At 34.9% G+C, this 19,767-nt stretch overlaps 2 protein-coding genes and 1 long non-coding RNA gene across 4 annotated transcripts; 2 read left to right on the forward strand and 1 right to left on the reverse strand.

Moving 5' to 3' along the window:
- The first annotated feature begins 1,619 nt into the window (after positions 1 to 1,619).
- Positions 1,620 to 15,479, forward strand: LOC143355888 (fatty acid hydroxylase domain-containing protein 2). 2 transcript variants are annotated; one of them, XM_076791061.1, is made up of 6 exons: positions 1,620 to 1,790; positions 10,162 to 10,291; positions 10,411 to 10,514; positions 11,329 to 11,656; positions 12,183 to 12,455; positions 13,207 to 15,479. In XM_076791061.1, exons 1-6 carry the CDS (start codon positions 1,763 to 1,765, stop codon positions 13,364 to 13,366), a joined length of 1,023 nt encoding a protein of 340 aa, XP_076647176.1. In that variant the 5' UTR covers positions 1,620 to 1,762; the 3' UTR covers positions 13,367 to 15,479. The 2 variants fall into 2 exon arrangements, with proteins under 2 accessions (XP_076647176.1, XP_076647175.1); XM_076791060.1 differs by lacking the exon at positions 1,620 to 1,790 and adding an exon at positions 5,992 to 6,152.
- On the forward strand, positions 4,069 to 5,749 carry LOC143355890 (uncharacterized). Its single transcript, XR_013082572.1, has 2 exons — positions 4,069 to 4,675; positions 5,013 to 5,749. It is a non-coding gene; the product is annotated as an uncharacterized LOC143355890 (long non-coding RNA).
- LOC143355889 (uncharacterized) lies at positions 13,701 to 17,712 on the reverse strand. The gene is made up of 2 exons (XM_076791062.1): positions 17,269 to 17,712; positions 13,701 to 17,103 (listed from the first exon to the last, which is right to left on the reverse strand). The coding sequence occupies exons 1-2, from the start codon at positions 17,485 to 17,487 to the stop codon at positions 16,372 to 16,374; spliced, it is 951 nt and encodes a 316-aa protein (XP_076647177.1). The 5' UTR covers positions 17,488 to 17,712; the 3' UTR covers positions 13,701 to 16,371.
- Positions 17,713 to 19,767: the final 2,055 nt, after the last annotated feature.

A 19,767-nucleotide genomic window follows, 5' to 3' on the forward strand; every position in this document is an offset into this window, starting at 1 on the left:
TGCGTAGAAAATTTATAATTTATTTAAAATCCATTAATATATTGTTCTTTTATTTTAAGCATTCTACATTAAAACTATACATTTTTAACTTATATTTATGTATCGTTGTAGTTAAGTAATCAATGTTTAAGCTTAGGTATACGTGTGATCAATTTGATAATTATTAATGCCTACAATTTATTTTCGAATATTTATGCAATTTAATAACAATGGAATAATATAGAATACAATCCCATTGTAGCTTGCGCTGCATGTATATCAATATACACCACGATACAACAGGTGATAACAGCTGATTCGTATCTAACATGAAACAGAGCTACACCTTGCGGGTTCTATATGATAAAGAATATTATATTTTATTAATTAAACAGGTTCATTTTATGTACCTAAACAATAGAAGATATTTTACCACGTCGAGGTGATATATTAACACTTCTTAAAAAATTTGAAAATCAAAGAAGGTAGAAGTACGAAAATCAAAACTGACAATTTACTTTTCTCTAAAGTCTTTATTTCATCGGATTTTTTATAATTAACGGTAAAATTAATTAACAGAAAAGTATAAAGTTCTAACCTAATGGGAAAGCGCGAAACATACAGCACCGTACACAAACTATATAGTGCACACTATACATAGAATGTTGTACTTTGCATCTGCGCGTGTATATGTAAATGTATGATTCACATACAAGATGTCTACGATAGAATAAACCATGCCGATATAAAAAATTAATGTATCCAAAGAAGTCAAAAGAAGGAATGACATCAATATTATATTTTAATAGTATAATGATATAAAAATTTCATGAGCTCACTCAATGAAAAGTTATAACCCAAAAAAAATAAGATTCGTTTCGGAAAACATGTTTTACATTTAAAAAAATCATGATTTCTATTTAAAAAAGTGAACCAAACGAATGAGTAATGAAAACACCCTGTATACGTAACGCACATATGAAAATGTATACAAGGTGTCTCCAAACTGATGTTCGAAGTAATAATTGTAAAATTATAGTGATCCGAAAAAATGTGAGAACAAGTTTTTATTGTTTTTTATATAGATTATGGTAACGTAAATAAAAAACTTGTCATTCAGAACTTACAAGATTATTTAAAAATTGCCTTACGCTTTTTTAAATGTAGCGCCATATCTTTACTCCCGTATCACAAAAGAATAAAAAATATAAATTCAAATTGCTGCTTTTTAAGAAATCTTGTTGTAGTTTACTTGTGTAAACTAGTTGTACACGCGCGTATGTTTAAATTTTGAACATATATTTCAAATAAAAAGAGGAGAGAACTTCATCTTTATTTCGATAAATACCTTCCCTATTGTGATCTTTCTTAAATAAACTATGTTGGATTCGTATTTTTTATCCTTTTGTTTGTAACAAGAATATGGCGTCGAATTTCATAAATTCGAAGCGCCCATCGAACAACCTTGCGAATGCTCAAGAGAAAATTTGTAACTTACACCATTATAATGTGTATAAAATGGAAACGTTCTTACATTTCTCCGTAAAATATACTGTTTGGCAATTGTTTGAAATGGTAGAAATTTGTAGACACCCTGTATAACTGTGCGATATATATGTATGTATGCTGGAGCTGCGAAGTATAGGTTTGACGCTACGGCGCACTTGCCAGTATCAACGCTCTGCGTTTATCGACTATTGTGTGTGCTGTGGCAAATGCGATCCTTTGGCTCCAGATACAAGAGTTTACGTGATCTTCTTGTGAACGTTAACCATCGTTAACCATGATGGACGTACGGAGCCAATATAAAGGTAGGAAAGGACATTTCGGTTCCCTCCTATGTTGACACACGAACGAAATCACGCTCGAGCGACTCGCCTGAACTCGAGGCGGCCACTTTGACAGTTGGTCCGAGGAGCAGCTACAGAATTCGTTGAACCGTCTGTGTTTTCGTTTTCTGCACAGTTCGTCCGGGAGGGTTGATTGCACTTGTTTTCCCCGTTACGCATTCTTTTATTGTTGTATTCGCACAAAATGGAATCCTGGCGTCGGAATGTATCGACAGACGCTCACCTATTGGCCATTCACTTTTGGAGGGAAGAAAGCGACCAGTGAAACTGTAAATAAACGCGTGCCCATTGATCGTGACCGACTATTTGTTGTTGTCTCGCTATTAAAACGCAGATCGTTGTCATTGATAAATTGTTGTCGCAACCGTGTAAGCAAAACGCTGCCTCTGTTTAAGTTCTACCTAGCATCAACTGTCGGTAGACGGAAAATGAACGATGTCAAGTTAATCAATAAAATTCGTGTTTTCATTGAGACATTAATGTGACACCATACATTGAACTATGCGTAACAAAAACCAGGGTAAGTCGGGACGGTGTTCAAGCTTTCATGACATTTAAAGGATAAGATGTATCAATAACACCATTATAAAGTAACGTCATGTAATAGTTTATTTTTAAACGTGCTTTCTCATCATTGTTATTATACCCGAGTAAAGTAAACCTATCGGGTAAACAGTAAGATATGTTAATTGTAAGATAATAAAATGTTATAAAGTCTAGGTTTAAGACCACTATTGAACACATAGGTATAGGTTTCTATAATAACTCGCCGTCTTAAAATTGTTATTTTATGTTTGGTATTTACATACAATTTTTTACTTTTATTTACGACCATTTGTAGGCGTTTATTTTCGAAAAAAAAAAAATGATAAATACAATGTATAAATTAGTCCATATTAATTTGAATTTCAATCACTATTTCCATTCATGCGAAGACTATCATAGACTACATCATTTATGACTACGTCATTTACACTGGTTATTATTGTATTTTGAAAGAGTCGATATCGTACGTATAATATATGTACATAATATCCGATGCATATTAACTCTAACCACTGTTTATACCGATAACGGCATAACCACTGTATATGTTTCACTTAAGTAGAAACAGCAAGCATTGGGCAGACGTATTATTTGAATTCAATGCGCGCGAACTCGATGAAGTGTGCATTTCATTTTCTTAATTATACGTTCTATGACCAGTGATTAGACTGCTGATGCTGATTTACGCAAAATGAAACACAGATTTATTTCTTAAATCATTTGAATCAGCTGAACATAATGCATTAGTATTTTTAAATTCTTGAAATGTTTTTACTGTTTTGCATTTGATCTACACATTTTTGTCATAAATGCATAAAATCCGCAGTCTACTCACACCATTTAGAAAGTTTGAGTCAATGACGTGTTAACAAATCATTATCCGTTTAATTACACTTTATTATTATTATAATCTTGATGGTTCATCAATCAAATATAAAATTCAATATTGAATATTAATTAAATATTAATATCAGGAAAATTACAATATATTTGAATTTAAAGAAGTAGCAAACAATTAAATCAGTACGATTCCATGGCTAAAATTATGTAAATATAAATCTGAATTAGTGAGCCAAGGCGAATGTGTCAAACGGCCATGAATGCTTCGATGTAAATGTTAAAATTATTCAAACCCATCTGATTCGTCTGCAATCAATAACTAGATAAGATTGCATACAGGTTTGTATGAATAATGCATAGTATAAAAAAGTATTACCATTTTCATTCGAAGTAAGTACGTTGAGTCGCTCGACAAAAAATATTTCTCCGGAAAAATTATTCAATGAATTAGTTACATTGGCGGACATGTAAAAAGGTTGCATACGTCAAGCCATTAATTTCTTGCTCTTAAGAAAAACTGATCATAACAAATTATCGTTCAAAAGATAACATTAAAATTTTCTCTACGTTTCACAAATTTTGTGTTATTATTTTGTTTTATTGCAAAACTAGTCATAAAATGTCAATAATTTGAAAATCAAAGATCCTTAGATTTATTACGGTTGTAGGCCGGCAATCGTGAAAATAAATCTTTAAACGTTTGTTGTTAGTAAACGGAAGACTCTGGATAATCGATACCTCCGATAACGGAGACCTCGGTTGATCGAGGTCAGGGATTATCGCGATTCGGTTAATCGAGGTCCTGCTGTATCTGCCAGTTCTTGCGTTAACCTTTGGATGGCGGAAGTTGGGTCCACTTTAACCCGGAGTTATAAGCGCTCGATTGTGTTTACTCTGCGTGCCCCACAAGAAGTCCCGTGAAAAGAATGCGAAGCGGATTGGCCAGAGTGGAGGGGGTACGCCTCTCCTTTTCGGCTCTAGAGAAATATGTACTGGCTAAAGCGGTCGCACACTATGCAGCGTGTGACGTCAATAGGGACTACAGAAGCGTCAACGGTGGAGTTAGGCGAAGCGAGCGGCAGGGGCCCCCCTTGCCCCTGTGCCGTTCCACGAGACTACTTATAAAAGATGTCGTCAGACAAGAGAAATTTAGGGGAACAGAGCTACCCTCTCTCTGTCATTACCGGGTTAGTCACGTGACGGAGACGAAACGCATCACGTGACCGATCCATGGTGGAAGCAGGAGTTTTATGGGGTGGGGGAGTAAGGTAGAGTGGGAGGAAAGTCTTGATCTGGCTTCACTGCTTGCGAGGCACGAACAGTATATTTTGAAAAATGTATTGGGTTGTAGCTGTAGGTGGCATTAGGGCGTGTCTAAATATATCAGAATGATTGCAAACAAACGCCGTGCGTGCATATTCTGAAAGGTGACATTTCAGCCATCTCTAGAATAAAAATTGGTGAGGATGTATTGGTTTTTGTCAGTTTCGGGAGGAAACAAAGCGCGTTATGAACACTTGATGTTTCACTTTTACCGGAAAGGCAAAAATGCTACGCAAACAAGAGATGTTTTATCTGTATCTATATAAAGAACTGTGCGGAAGTAGTTTGCTAGGTGATTTCAACCTTGACGACCTGGAATACCCAGGTACATCCACCACCACTGATAAAGATCAAGTCAAAACACTGATAGAGTATAACCTACGTTACGGGACACGTGAATTAGCAGAAATGTTAAAAATATCAACAACCATTAACCACGAGCATTTAGTGAAGCATGGCTTTGTATTAATCTAGTTTAATGAACAAAAATCTGATGGATGGCATTTCTATCTGAAACTCGCTCGACAAACGCAACGAGAAGACGCCATTTTTTTAAAGCAAACGGTGACGGGTGATGAAAAATGGATTAATTATAATAATGTCGAGCGAAAAAACTTCTGGGATAAGCAAAACGAACCACCTCAAAAACCACGTTGAAATGATTTCGCTGAAAAACCTGAGGAGTTCTGGAAGGATGGAATCTTCGAGTTACGTGAAAGTTGGAGAAAGGTCGTGGAATAAACTGGTGCCTATTGAATAAATACATATACATATGCATAGGCGTAGCCAGGGGGCAGGCGGCATGCTCTCCCCCCTAATTCTATGGAAAATTTTATTTTCAAATATACCTTACCCCCTCCTCCGATCATTCAAAACTTTCCAAATTGTCGACTCTAATTTGGCCCCCCTAGGAAAATTCCCCGTTACGGCTATGCATATACATATGCACATATGTATATATATCGACATTTAAATGTGCTGTCATAGCCTCCTCTTCAACATTAACCGTACCATGACCGGTTTCACATCTTTTATTTCACAATTATTAAAACTACAATTGCTTTCATTAGAAATTATTTATTAAATAAATTTCTTCGTTCAGGCACATATTGTTACAAAACTTGCGAGAAATCTAAATAAATTCGGCCTTGTAATTTTTATAAAACAATGTAGACTAGTCGTATTTTGCCCCTCGGTATGGTTAGTGTTAAAAGTAGGCTCGAGCATTCCGGTGGGGCCCAATATTTGTTTTTATTTGATCATCCTAAAGGTACGCCACCGTTAACCGTCCTTCGCATCCGTGATGACATTCCCAAACTATGGAACCTCCTATCTCAGACTTATCTGCGGTCAAAACTTTCGTGGCAGTCTAATATTTGCATAAGCCCGCAAAAAATTAAGTGCTGCGAACACAACGGAGAATGGTGGTGGGGCGATTATTGTCTGAAGCGTAGTCGGCAATGAAACACGACTACGGCCAGTACGTGACACTTGATGGTGCGATGCCGTTCGCAGCCGAACCAGTGTGACTCTCGAATCCTACGTTTCTGTTCGATCAGCAGGAACCAGTCTCTCGTGCGATGGCGTTGTTCGAAACGATATTTCGGAGGAAAGGTACGGCACAAAAAACGTTGTGACACCAGCGCAACAGTTAACCAAGCTACAAAAATTCAACGTACGGATCCCGAGTTTCGGACTAATTTCAACGCTCGAATCAGTGTGTCAGTGTACACTGCCGCTAAAAAAATCCTTGATCACTTGTTCGGGAAAATTGGAACCCGGAAATTAATCCTAGAGAAATTGATGAAAATGCATTCTTCTAAAATGTTTGAAAAAAATTTCACCGGTTAGAAAATTATTTTTGATCAAGTGAAGTTATTATTTTCCAAATGAAAATATATTTCTTTTATAGAATGAATAGGCTTTATAATGATTGTATTGTACGAAAAAGGAGTTTCACGATTTTAGTTTGTGTAACAAATCGGGAAAGAAAAAGTAGTCGCTGTTGCCATTAAAAAATTGATTCTGTCCGAGGTTAATGTAAAGTTTTCTAGTAAGTCGTTCTTCCAACGAAATTTCCATAATGGAAGTGGATCATGTATTTTTGAGCGATATGTGTAACACGTTTTATTACGGCACGTTTCAACAGCGCAGCGTCGGTGTGCGTAAGTGTTAACACAAAATGTTGTGCCAGTGACGCAAGTACTTCGTTTAATGGAATCGTTCTTAGGATTCCACTTATTGAGAAGTACATTACCATGTAATGTTCAGTAGGACTTGTTGTCACTCGGACAGCGTGCATCGTAAAGATATTTCGAGGCGATTGTATTTCGAACTTGAGCAGATAAATTATTGCGCTATCGCAGTTACTTAGGTCAACGCATCGCTGGGTAGTAACAATAACAGGGCAAGATATAGTTGTTTAGATCCTTTTACTTTTCTTACATTTATCGAACTATCTATAGAGTGGACCTTAGACCGAAAGATAAACAGACTCGGGACATAATAAGTTGCTCTAATCCAGTGACACTACCTAAAACTAATACTTCAGTTACCGGAAGTCTATTCGAATCGCGAGGCTGCATCTTGAAAAAGCTTCACAGATTTTTTTTTCAATGACAATCTCGGGAGAAATTACTGTTACTTTATATTTTTGAAGGGATATTAAATATTAATGGGTGTTAATAGATAAACAAATTTACGGAATTTTTGCGAAAAAATATTAATTTAATTTTTTCTGTATTTCGATCAAGCGTTCACAATGAAATGATATCACCAAGTTATTAAAATTCTATGTAATGGACCTGTAAATAAAATAATTCGTACCGTCCGAATAAAAATTATTTCTCGATTTCTTACGAGAGTAACTGTTATTAATCGTTGCTTTATCAGTACCGGTTTGAAATGATTTAGAAATTGCAGCAGTAACTTTCTAATTTGTGAGAGAAAATCAGGTTCGGTGTAGTATCACGTACTAACAAGTGTAAGTCAGGAAACGCCACGTTTTCCGGCTACAGTGCGAGCGAGCGAGAGACACTATCAACGAGAAACCCTTGCTCGGAGTATACAGATTGACTGTCGGCCGAAAGCGACGATTTACGCTCGCGACATAAATTATTTACTAGATTTCATCACGCTATATTGCACTCGGCAATATAACAAGCATTGAGCCAATTAAAATTGGATGAGTTAAAGGGAATAAAGGATTATGCGAAGGCTTCTTTAAGATTACACGATTTAGAATCGTTTCTAAAAGACAAAATTCCGTCATATAATCAATCATTTTTTCATTAGTGCGACATAAACAATCAGAGTCCTTTTATTTCCGCAAAGCTGACCTCTCCAGTTATCCTTTTAAAAGCCAAGCAGTTCTTGACAATCCGAAATCATAAAATTATTTATTTCCCTGATAAATTTTACTCTGAGGCACCAATAAAAATTACTGTACCAAATATTTTTTGCATCAGTTTCGTATGCATAAAATGAAAAAAGAAAATTACCTAGAAGTAGAAATGTATGGTTTTCGAGTTAAAATAGTCCCGAGTGCAAAGGGTTAATACTTCAATCTTTGGATATGGCAAAGATTTATTCCCTTTTTGACCAAAAGAGATTTAACAGATGTTCGCTCATTAGAACTTTTATTGTATTTTTATTACACTAAATTGCAAACACCACGACTGCACACAGATCTGCAGTAATAAGACGCTCTGAGAGGCGTGTATAACATTTCAGAAACTACAGTGACTCCTACTAATATTTGGACGCTTTTCAAAATCATGTATCTTTGTTAATATTGGACCATACGACTTGGATTTTATTTAAAGAAGTTAGCACAATTGGTTGCTACATAAAGTGAAAAAAATTTTTTACAAAAATTGAAATTGGTCGAAAGTGCAGAGAAAATACTAAAAGTTGTATTTTGCAACTTTTTTATGTGGACTTACATTGAAAATTTAGAAAATACGATTTGTAGATCTGTATGAATTATGCGTGTTCTGAGAATTTCATCAAAATCGGTGAACGTTGCAATGAGCTGCAGATGTTCCAAAATGATCACATAAGGGCGAAATTCCCTGAGAAGGCCAAAATTCTGCGACTTTCGTCCTTAAGTTTTCATCGTTAAATGTTTGTAGCTTATTGCAACGTTGGCCGATTTAGATGAATTACTCAGAATATGTATAATTGATACAGATATACAAAACGTACTTCTTAAATTTACAATATAAGCCCGCATAAAAAAGTTGCAAAATACAACTTTTAGTACTTTCTCTGTAATTTCGACCAATTGCAATTTTAATCAAACATTTTTCTCACGTTATGTAGTGATCCAATTGTTCTAACTTCTCAAAAAAATTCAGGCAGTATAGTCCAATATCGACAAAGTTATGCGATTTTTAAGAGCGTACGAATACTTATGGGACTGACTGCATAGTCCGCCTATGAGACACGATGCAAGTGACACGGGCACGCGTTGGGTAACTCTCCTCTATGCAACAGTTTTTCAGCACTTCTATAATTCGGCCACTCTGAAAGCGGTAATTGCACGTAATCACCTGTCTGAAAGGGCTGAAGTCGAGTGGTTGTTCAGCGCATTGTCGATCGAATCCGGGCAGTCTTGTGCAACGTCCTGTTGTGCAAACGCCGTCTTTCTTCATCGCACGTTACTACATTCGTTTATTAGCAGCCGCGATATTTCTTGCCGGCTCCGGACTCGCTAATACGCGCCGGGGAAAAAAACGAAAACAAACAAATTTGTCGTATCTATTGTGTTGTCCGTAGGCATTTTTCTTTTGCCTCGTTGTGTTCGTTCAGCACCGTCGCCACACTCGATAACAATCACCGCGGACTATTTGCCTCCGGTATATACAATACAAACGAAACGGTTGGTCGTACGAACATTCCTGCAGCTTCGGGAACAAAAAAGGAGATCAGCTGAATCTCTATCATCCAATTAATTAATGTAGAGGCGAGCGTTCAAACACGAGAATTTTCAAGTTATGCAACAGCTACTATGCGAGACGATCGACCACGGGATGGGGAAAATTCAAAGCTACGCAATAAGGTATTACACACTATCTCCGATAAACAACGGTCGATCAAAATTGTAAATATGATCGTCGAAACATGGAAAATAGCATTATGTAGAAGAACAAAAAGATTTCACAGAATCATGTTGATAAAGTCTTCTCATCCTTTTGCCAAATATAAATACTGTCCACCGTTGTGTGAAAATTCTAAAAACATCCAAACAGAGCACTTCAGAGCACTTTTTAATACTTCGCACGATGAAGGTGACACTAGAGGTCGTCAGAAAAATTGCCTCAACGCTTCCTCAAACTCTTCCCGAACCTTTCCTTAAACTGGTGTCAAATTTCCTCATTCCGTAACGTGTGACAAAAAAAAATTTTAATGAATAATTTCTTCGTGCATTAAGATCAGTTTTAACATTTTATTTCATTTTGTGGTTTACTTCGTGAACAGCTGTAATGACACGTGATTTGTTCAATCGAATATTTTTTTTGCCAGGAGTAGTAAGAAATAAAATGGTGATATGGTGGTAAAATTCTTGTAAGAATTTTTATTTATATTTTTATGTAAAATAACAAAAATATTCGTTTTCCAGTGACGGCTGCGAGCGGCGTTGGTTGTAAAAATCAGACACCCCCAACCCTCCTCTCGAGTTTAAGAAGCGTCCTCTTCGTAATCGGAACGGTGGTGATCGGATTCGCAGCTTTGTGCAACTCGCTAACATGGTAAATTTCATCGAATAAGATATACAAAGTTCATTTTTCTATTGTTAAACGCCGACCGAATAAAAGGTCAGAACCAATTCGATCGAACCAATTATGATAGCAATTGATTTATTCCTCAGGCATCTGCAGCGATTCTGGGGTGCATCCGGGGATTTCTGGCAAGCACAATGGGACAAAATTCTAGACAAACTGGGCGATGATCCTGTGACACTCTGGGTCTATGGTAAACAGTATAACAATTTTACGAAGTTATTAAACGTAGAAAAACAAATCGATTAAATCCACGAAATTTATTTGACAAATTACAGCTTCAATTTTCGAGGTGGGCGTCGTTATTTTCCAATTTGTCGAGTAAATAACCGTCGAACCATTTTCCGATCTTTTCAAAGTTCGCAAGTGTTTAGCTAGCTAATGGTCTCTGCGTCGACCGAATTAAAATTGCAGCTGAACGACCGTTATCATGCAACAAAATTATTTTTTAATTCCTTCGCCCTGCAAATGAGGTTTTCCTCTATGACATCGTTTAATTTGTTCAATTGCTGCTGATAACGTTCTGCTTAGCATTAAATTGATCAATTCTTCGGTAGCTTGCGCAGCATTTTTTGCACTTGGGAAAAGGAGGAAATTTAAATGTGACTTTTAAAACGTTGAACTGCACAGACGACTCCTTTTGTACAGCTAATACAATAATGACAAAAATATTAAAAATATTATATCGTTCTCGACTTATTAAAATTATTAAGAGGAAAAATAAATTTCTGTTTAACAGAAATTCCGCTTCCTGCAATGGCTGCAGAAAATGTTTATTTTATACAAAGATCCACAGTCTAATAATAATATTTTAAGTTGTGCGCTGCAGGAAATTATTTTTCTCGTTCTAAAAAAAAAATATCCGATTTACTTTCGATCCCGTGTAACGTTTGATGTAATTTTATGTTTTTAAAGTAAGATTTTGTGAAATCACGAGTGGGAGAGATCATAATGAGAAGACAGTCACCGATCTGGGAAACTTGAACGTGTTTGATGGACTTTTTCAGGGTCGCTGGGGCTCACGTTTTTCGTTTACTGGTTCTTCGGCGGTATTTATACAATTTTAGACATAACCAATCGACCGGCCGCTCTGCGACGATACAAAATACAACCTGGAACGAACGAACCTGTCAACAGTAGGGAACTGTGCAAAGTAATCGCGCAAGTAGTGTTCAATCAGATCATTGTTGGGGTTCCTCTGGCGTACGTCAGTTATCGTTTCATGGAATGGCGCGGTTACCCCCCCGTGCGTGAATTGCCGACCTTCCACTGGGTACTCGTTGAAATTGCAATACACATATTATGCGAGGAAATTGGATTTTATTACTCGCACAGGTACGTCGATTTTCCTATATAGACGCTATAGCAGCATGCAACTGTCACATATTCGTAAGTCAGACAAATCAATAAGGAAAATGTATTTTAATGAATATTCAAATTTGTTAAAATATATCATGTTTGGCGATTTTGTCATATTAACACGTTTCGTGTTACGTGGCTTTAACGGAGTAACCGAAAATTGATTCGGCACGAAACGTGTTCATTATTTCTTAATTATATCAACATCCATTTATTCCTGGTACTCAAGGTCATATGAAAGATACAATACTATAAGTTCTAATTTGTAAAAGCATACAGTCCCATTTAAAGAAGTATCGAGGTTCTTGAAATCTTCTTATCGCAATACTACCCCCTAAAAATGTAATAATATTTTTCTTTGACTCTTCGTTCTATTATTATCAGTAAGAAGTGAGATTGGAGTCCAACTGTTTATATAATCGTCCAACTCTATACCATATCAATTTTTGTAATATTGTAAGCAAATAGCTGCAAGTAAAGCAGTAATACAATTGTATTTCAGATTCCTCCATAGCCGCTATTTGTACAAGTATATACATAAACAACATCATGAATGGACAGCCCCAATAGCTGTAACATCGCTATATTGTCATCCTTTAGAACATATTGGCTCAAACCTATTGCCACCGTTTTTGGGAGTATTCATCGTAGGTTCTCACGTGGCTACCGCTTGGCTTTGGTTCTCGCTTGCTATTCTATCTACGTTGAATGCTCACTCCGGTTACCATTTACCATTCTTCCCATCCCCAGAAGCTCATGATTTCCATCACTTAAAGTAAGTATACTTTCCAGCAAATATTGAAACAGAAGTCTTTCTTACATTCTTATCCCTGTTTCATCTGTCAATTATCATATTATACAGGATGAGGCATCTAAATAACTCTGTTCCCATTGGAAATGCGAAAGAATGCATGAAACTAAAGTTACTTGGTCTCAAGATCAAGGTATACAAGATCTGAATTCAATAGTTTTTTTGTAGAGGACATATGCAGATTTATTTCCCTGAGTAAATTATTTTTCATTGCAGTTGAAAATGCTTTATTAGATGCTATATAAAATAATATAATTCCATTACAGAAAACAGAAAAAAACGATGACATTAGGTCATGTATCCCTAGATACCGAGTAAATTTAGTCCGATGCACTTTTTCCTATTGTCCGAACGATTTGTTTTAGGTTTCCCATCCTGTATACTGTATATTACAGAATTGAATATAAGCAGCAATAAACGTGGAAAAATTCTTGCAGTGAGAAAACGATGGGCTTCTTTAATATTTTTAATTTAAAGTTAATATAAAATTGTTGTTGTTTCTTTTTGTCAATAGAAAATGCGCTGCCCACTAGAATTTTAGTAATTGTAAGGATACCGTTGTAATTAGGTGTAGCGAAATTAAATACTAAATATGTCTACACTACTAGATTAGAATTTCAATAACACCATATGCACATAAAATAAACAGTGTGAAATTTCGAAAATTTGTATTTTGAATTGGACAGTGAACACTGTAAGTATTGTATTGTTTCAGATTTAATCAATGTTTTGGAGTCCTGGGAGTATTGGACCGTATTCACGGAACGGACACCCAGTTCCGTAATTCCAGAGCTTATCAGCGTCATTTGATGATGCTTAGCTTGATACCACCAAGGGAAGCATTCCCAGATGAAGTAAAATATAAATCCAAATAAAGGATTTTTAATGGACGTCATAATAAATATGAAAGTTCAGTATAATGTTATTCTGAAAATACGTAGAAGATACTTTGTGATCTGAAGAATTTCATTTTCATTATTCTTGATTAAGCATGATTGACCAGACAAATATAATCAGCAGATTGCATTCCGAGCTGATGATATTTTTCTCGTGGTTACCTGATTCAACAATCAAATACGCTTTTCTTATGTAGAAACTGCATACTTTTAGTCAGTACATTTTTTCTTGCAGTTTCAGTTCATTCAGAATACTAAACTGATGCGACAGTAATTTTATATAATAATTCAGTACAGGTCCGATGTTTAAACGTTTTTTTGTATGTGATGTAACATATTTAATATAATTGTACCCACAATCTTATTAATCAGTCAACCCTAAAGTGTAAGAGCAATCATTTCGAAGTTGTAATGACATTATGTGTATCCACTTTCTTTTCTTATTGAGGACTATACAAATATACATGGAATGCTATAAGAATTTTAAAAAACGAAATTTAGATTATTGAAATATCTTTTTTACGACAAAATACACTGTTGGAGAACTTAGAATTATATGAAGTACTTCATCTGAATATATATGTATATATATTCACGTAATATAGCAATATTGTGAAGACGTTTACTTGGCAAATTATGATTGTATTGGAATTACGACATTGTGACAAAACTGTTTATGACAATTACTATTTTTATATTCAGTTCCATAATAAAAGCAATAACGTAACACAAATTTAATCTAAGGTGGAATCATGATTGTAGTATTGTAATTTGTAATATGTCATTGATAATTATGCACTCTTAACGCTTTATATTTATATGGTTAAGTCGAATTTAGAGACATCGATATGTACAATCATCCTTCTGTATGCTTGAATTTGTTTGTTATACGAAAGAACGTGCTTGTAAAATCAACAAATTGAATTGTTTCTACGTTTCTTCTCTTTGCGAGAAGAACATTGTTTCAAACAATATATGGAAATCGATGCTCTATTAGTTGTTAGTTATTGTATCGAATGACGTTTCTTCAATCGACAGTATGAAGTTTGTAATTTGTATGAGATTCCAACACTGCTAATTTTATGTAAATATTCACACAAAATGCTTACTAATAAAACTTTATAATCAAGTGGCGGTGGAGTTTTTGTTTTGTGTATGGGAAGAAAACTTAAGCAGCTTCAATTACATGTGTGTATATTTTATAACAATATGATTTTTTACATACTTATACAAAAATAGCTGTTACTGTTTTATCACATTTAGAAAAAATAGAAATTTTACGAACAGTAAACAAAAAGGAAGTCCCGCTGGGAATTTCCTCCTTATAAATAACAATCGCGAAAATGTTATAATATGATGTAATTGCACAAATCATTGCTTGTATTTGCAGCAGCACGAGTCATTCCCAAAGATTGCTCACTCTCCATTTAAAATGCATATCATAATTCTTATCAATGTAAATACATAGGAAAACCAAACTTAACACGTTTGAGACGTGGTCCCTGAGGACTGAATTTTCCCGGCGTTTAGCTGTCGTTGGACTTTGTGGATCGTCAGTATCGAATTTGATAAATAAACTTAATAATAGGCTAAACATAAAATGTTTACTTAGAAAACTGTAATTTATATAACATACACCTTTACACTTTTGTGATCTGTTTGAACTATGTAATCGTCTATTAGCCAACATCTATTTCTTGTTTTCCATTCGTTTATCGAATGGTAGGGGAATCTCTCCATAATCTAAACACGAAGTGAAATAGAATCTCTATCGCATTTAGCGCGTTATCTTCTGTTTATACTCTGCCAAACGTCTGCTGAGTGCTCTTCACCGGCCAAACAGAAAGTACATTTGTATATGAAACTTGGCTTGGTCTCAAACGTGTTAACAATCAGCAAATAAATGCACTGATATAAAAACTGTTCTTACAAGAAATTAGAAAATTGTTGCTATATAAATCAAACGCTTCTTTGGTGGGATAAGTATTAGCTTAAAATTTGTAAAATAACACAAAATATATTATACAAGATCTAAATAATATAATAAAATTTTAGTGGAAGACAAATTACCAGAAGCAATGCTCTATGAAAATTGTTTCTTCAAAAATTTAAAAAGAAATCATTGTAATTCAACAGCTACATCAAACTAAGTTCAAATGAATTACCTATACATTATTTTTCCATTCTGTTTCCTAGTTAGAAAAGTTAATTTCTGAATAATAATAATAATAATAATAATAATAATAATAACAATAATAATAATAATAATGTACATAACATGTATAATATGTAGATATAACTTTAACAATTTTGAAATTAACATCTCTTTAAAGTTCTATACTTGCAGGGTTTATCGAATACTTTTACTGTTATAATTTTCTTATCTAGTTTGCTGTAATTTTTATATTGTCTTTCTTGTATACCGTTCATCATAATTATATGCATGCGAATTTTTCATGTTCCGTGTAAACAATCTCCTCTGTATACAAAACATATGTGTAAACATATAAAATAATAAATCTCGTAATAAGGCAGTAATTCAATAATAATATTGTATGTGGAATAAGCTATGATACGATACACATTTGCAATTCTGTATATAAATGGTATAATATCGCAATCAAAGTTATAGTGGCAAAGTAGTATACTAAAGTTGTATTATATACAGTGCTTCGAATATATGTACATTGAAATATAATTATGGTGGTGATGGAGGAGCTCAAACGAAATAAATGGTCCACAATAACATGTCTGTTCTGTTTTCTTTCATATTTTTTATGTTATGCTCCTAATTGGAGGATCTTTCCATTTCGTAAATTTCTTGGACAACAATAATCGAACAATTTAATTCCTTTGAGTTCCTTTATCGCGTCTGTAACTATAATTCAATATTTATATCAGAGACACCTTCTATATGTAATATATTGCACGGATGGAAGTATTCTTATGATATAAATTCCTGAATGGTATTACATTTATAAATACTAATCATTGTACATTCCATCAATAAGAAAATCCATTCTGCGGTAGTGTCTTTTCTCCCAACAATCTCTACCTTGTTTATATACTATAAAAAGAATAGCACCTAACGCTGGCAAAGCTATGAGGACAATAATAACTTGAAAAACGTAATCTATTCTTTTTGGCAAACCTGAACGTAATCTTGTAGGTGAAACAAATGATCTCTTATCATTATTAGGTCCTGCTATTGTTACAGTTGGCTTTGGTTTGTGTTCTTTAAACAATGTTGTTGTCATAGTGGTACTGCTTGTTACATTCTGTTGTAGAGATACACTTGTATTCGATTGTGATGTGCTGCTTGCAGTAACATTAAAAATATTCTCTTTCTTATCAGAAGTAGTTAATTTTGAATCATTTAAATTATTGTTTGTGTGTTTGCTATTATGAGTCACAGTTATTGTAGAAGATTCAACTACTGACTTTATATTTTCAATTATCACTTTTTCAGTAGAAATATTTTCTCTCTCGTCGTTTAACATGTTGGTTGCACCTTTTCTTGGCACTATTTTGGATAATACATTATTTCTTTTTGCAGCTATTATAAAATCATCCTTGCTGGTTGTTAAATTACTTTTCACGCTTAGATTGTCCAAACTGCCTGCTGAATATGAAATAGTAGAGGATACAGGCTGAGTAGTATATGTAATCGAAATTGGACCACCTTCTCCCATGAACGAAGAGGTGACACGATTTTCCTGAAATAAATTTTAAACAAACTTTAATACTGGTACTTAGTTGCGACTTCTATGAATTTATGCTACACAATTTCTGTAACAAACATTACACTACATTCCCTATATATAAAATTTAGAAACCAAGAAAATGTAAACAAATGAAACATTAATTGAGAAAGTTCTTACTTCGAATGGCTGCGGTGAGCCAACAGGTTTGAGGGTGGAATTTATCTTTGGAATCACCAATGATAAAGTTCGATAATTATTTCCAACTGATGCATTATTGGACGCTAAAGGTGTTGTACCATTTGTTTTAATTTCATCACCGACAGATGAGGTTAGAATAGACACGATCCATATAAACAGAGTCAATCCATGAAGTCTTGACATCACAAACGAACTCATTATTTTAACTATAATACCGTAGTTCGCAATGCTTCTGATTCCTGGTTAATCCCAGTTAAAACGTGCAAAAATATAGAAAAAATAAAAAAAAGTGAACGGCTCGAACTACTACGAAATTCGTTGCTCCATCGCAAGCACGCACTAACTGTTGCGTAAATAAATATGTGTACAGATAAGTACATGTACAAATGTGTAGTGCACATCCCACTAACATACGTCAATTGGTACGATTTCACTTTCTTTGATACTGTTAAACAATAAATTGAAATTTTTTCATTTATTTATAACAAAATTTGAATGTAAGTACAACGATAGACAACTACTTTAAGAAAATGTTTCATTTACAGAAATGTGGTTTTACATCTTAAACTTAGTGCTTTTTTATGAATTAGTACAATGAAAACTAATGAGAAGTACACAATTATAAATGATGAGATTAATTCGTAGTTGTCTGTTTTAATCAAACTGGCGCCACAAGAAAATGGTGCCGCCATCCAGCGTTGTGGAACTGATACATTCTACTGAGTCGGTACTTCAGATTCTGAAGTTCAGAACCAGAGAGGAAATGAGTGCTCACGCCCGGGATTTTAGCACAGACGAGGTATAGGAATAGACCAATCACCCAATGTATTTTTCTGTCTCATGCTCGGGGGGCTCTAGAGCCCCATTACCATTTTTGTGTCACATCCTACCGTATCGGTTGGAGCTAACATTGTGGAACTAATATTACAGACGAGATGTAGGAATAGGCCAGTTCAGCCATCTCATCTTATGCTGTTTCGTGTCGCACGACATAAAATACCGTGAGAATGTTCATGGTTTAAAAGTTATTCTGTACCTTGAATTCTATTACCTACCTTTTCTAAGAAATTAGGTGGCTACATGGTCAAAGGAGTGCTTGTCGACATCATTGGAAAAAGAAGTTGTTGTAAACATTACACAGCCAGAAATAAGAAATTTATCAGTCTATTGCGTTCGACAATTTAATGCGTGCGAATATTCATGGATTAAAAGTTATTCTGTGTCTCGAGTTCTATAATTTATTTTTACTAAATAATTAGATGGCAAGATGGTCAAGGGATTGCTTGTTGATACCATTACCAAAAGAAATTGTTATAAACATTAAACAGCCAGAAATAATTAATTTATCAGTGAAATGGGTTCGATAAATTAATACGTGCGAATATTCTTGGTTCAAAAGTTACTCTGTATCTCGAGTTCTATTAGGTATTTTTACTAAAAAATTAGATGGCAAGATGGTCAAGGGATTGCTTGTTGATACCATTACCAAAAGAAATTGTTATAAACATTAAGCAGCCAGAAATAACAAATTTATCAATAATTACTATCGCGGCGATCGAAGTCTGGCGAAGTTAGTTTGGGGTGGGGGAGTTGCGCACCGCGCACCGCGCACCCCACCACGGCGTCCGCGCTCAGTCAGTCAGTCGTGGTGTGCACTCAGGACGGAACGGGAGGGCTCCGGGACCAGAAGGACGAAGGACCTTGGAGTTGACCAGAGGTTCTCCAGGGCTGCCCTGGCCCACCCTGACCACCCTGGCCTACCCTCACCTACCTTCGAGTGGACCAGGGATCCTCCAGAGCTGCAGTGGACATCACTGGTCAACCCTGGTCCACCTTAAGCTAGCTCGCGGTCGGACAGCGGTTCCTGGAAGCCGTCTCCGCTCACCTTGGTCAACTTTCAACAGCTGGTAAGTGACAATACAAATATACATTTTCTATTTTGGTATACGTGTTTATTCAACGAAAGCCGTCAATTATTATTTCTGTATTTTTAATTCGAATTTGCTTCGGAATTTTTCACAAGTTTCTTTTCTTGAAATTACATTATATTATATTTTTGACATAAAATTGGTATTTTGAAATTTTATTATATTATATTATATTTTTGACATAAAATTGGTATTTTGAAATTTTATTATATTATATTATATTTTTGAAATAAATTTGGTATTTTGAAATTTTATTATATTTTTTACATAAAATTCGTACTCTGAAATATTATATTTTTAACATAAAATTGGTATTCCTCCGAACGGAGGTCCCTAAGGGGCTCACTCACGGGCCGGGCCCGTGGGTGAGTACGGGTATTAGCAAACTTGGGGCGACCCGAGTTTGTAGGTCGTTGCGTCCCAATTTCGTTAGATTTATTTTTGATTGGGATTGTCCATCTTTCCGATCGAATATTTACTTCTAAACTTTCAAAAGTCCCTCTTGTAAAATTTATGTATATGGTTTAAACTTGGTATTCCTCCGAACGGA

The sequence above is a fragment of the Halictus rubicundus genome, chromosome 7 (assembly GCF_050948215.1).
Source record: "Halictus rubicundus isolate RS-2024b chromosome 7, iyHalRubi1_principal, whole genome shotgun sequence".
Lineage (NCBI taxonomy): Eukaryota > Metazoa > Arthropoda > Insecta > Hymenoptera > Halictidae > Halictus > Halictus rubicundus.

Excerpts from the sequence above, each read along its gene's own strand:
- LOC143355889 (XM_076791062.1), bottom strand. The coding sequence starts at position 17,487 with ATGAGTTCGTTTGTGATGTCAAGACTTCATGGATTGACTCTGTTTATA. Across the intron at positions 17,104-17,268 it reads GCTCACCGCAGCCATTCGAA|GAAAATCGTGTCACCTCTTC; the intron begins GTAAGAACTTTC and ends AATTTATTTCAG.
- LOC143355888 (XM_076791060.1), top strand. The coding sequence starts at position 6,119 with ATGGCGTTGTTCGAAACGATATTTCGGAGGAAAG. Across the intron at positions 10,515-11,328 it reads TGTGACACTCTGGGTCTATG|GGTCGCTGGGGCTCACGTTT; the intron begins GTAAACAGTATA and ends GGACTTTTTCAG. Across the intron at positions 12,456-13,206 it reads CATGATTTCCATCACTTAAA|ATTTAATCAATGTTTTGGAG; the intron begins GTAAGTATACTT and ends GTATTGTTTCAG.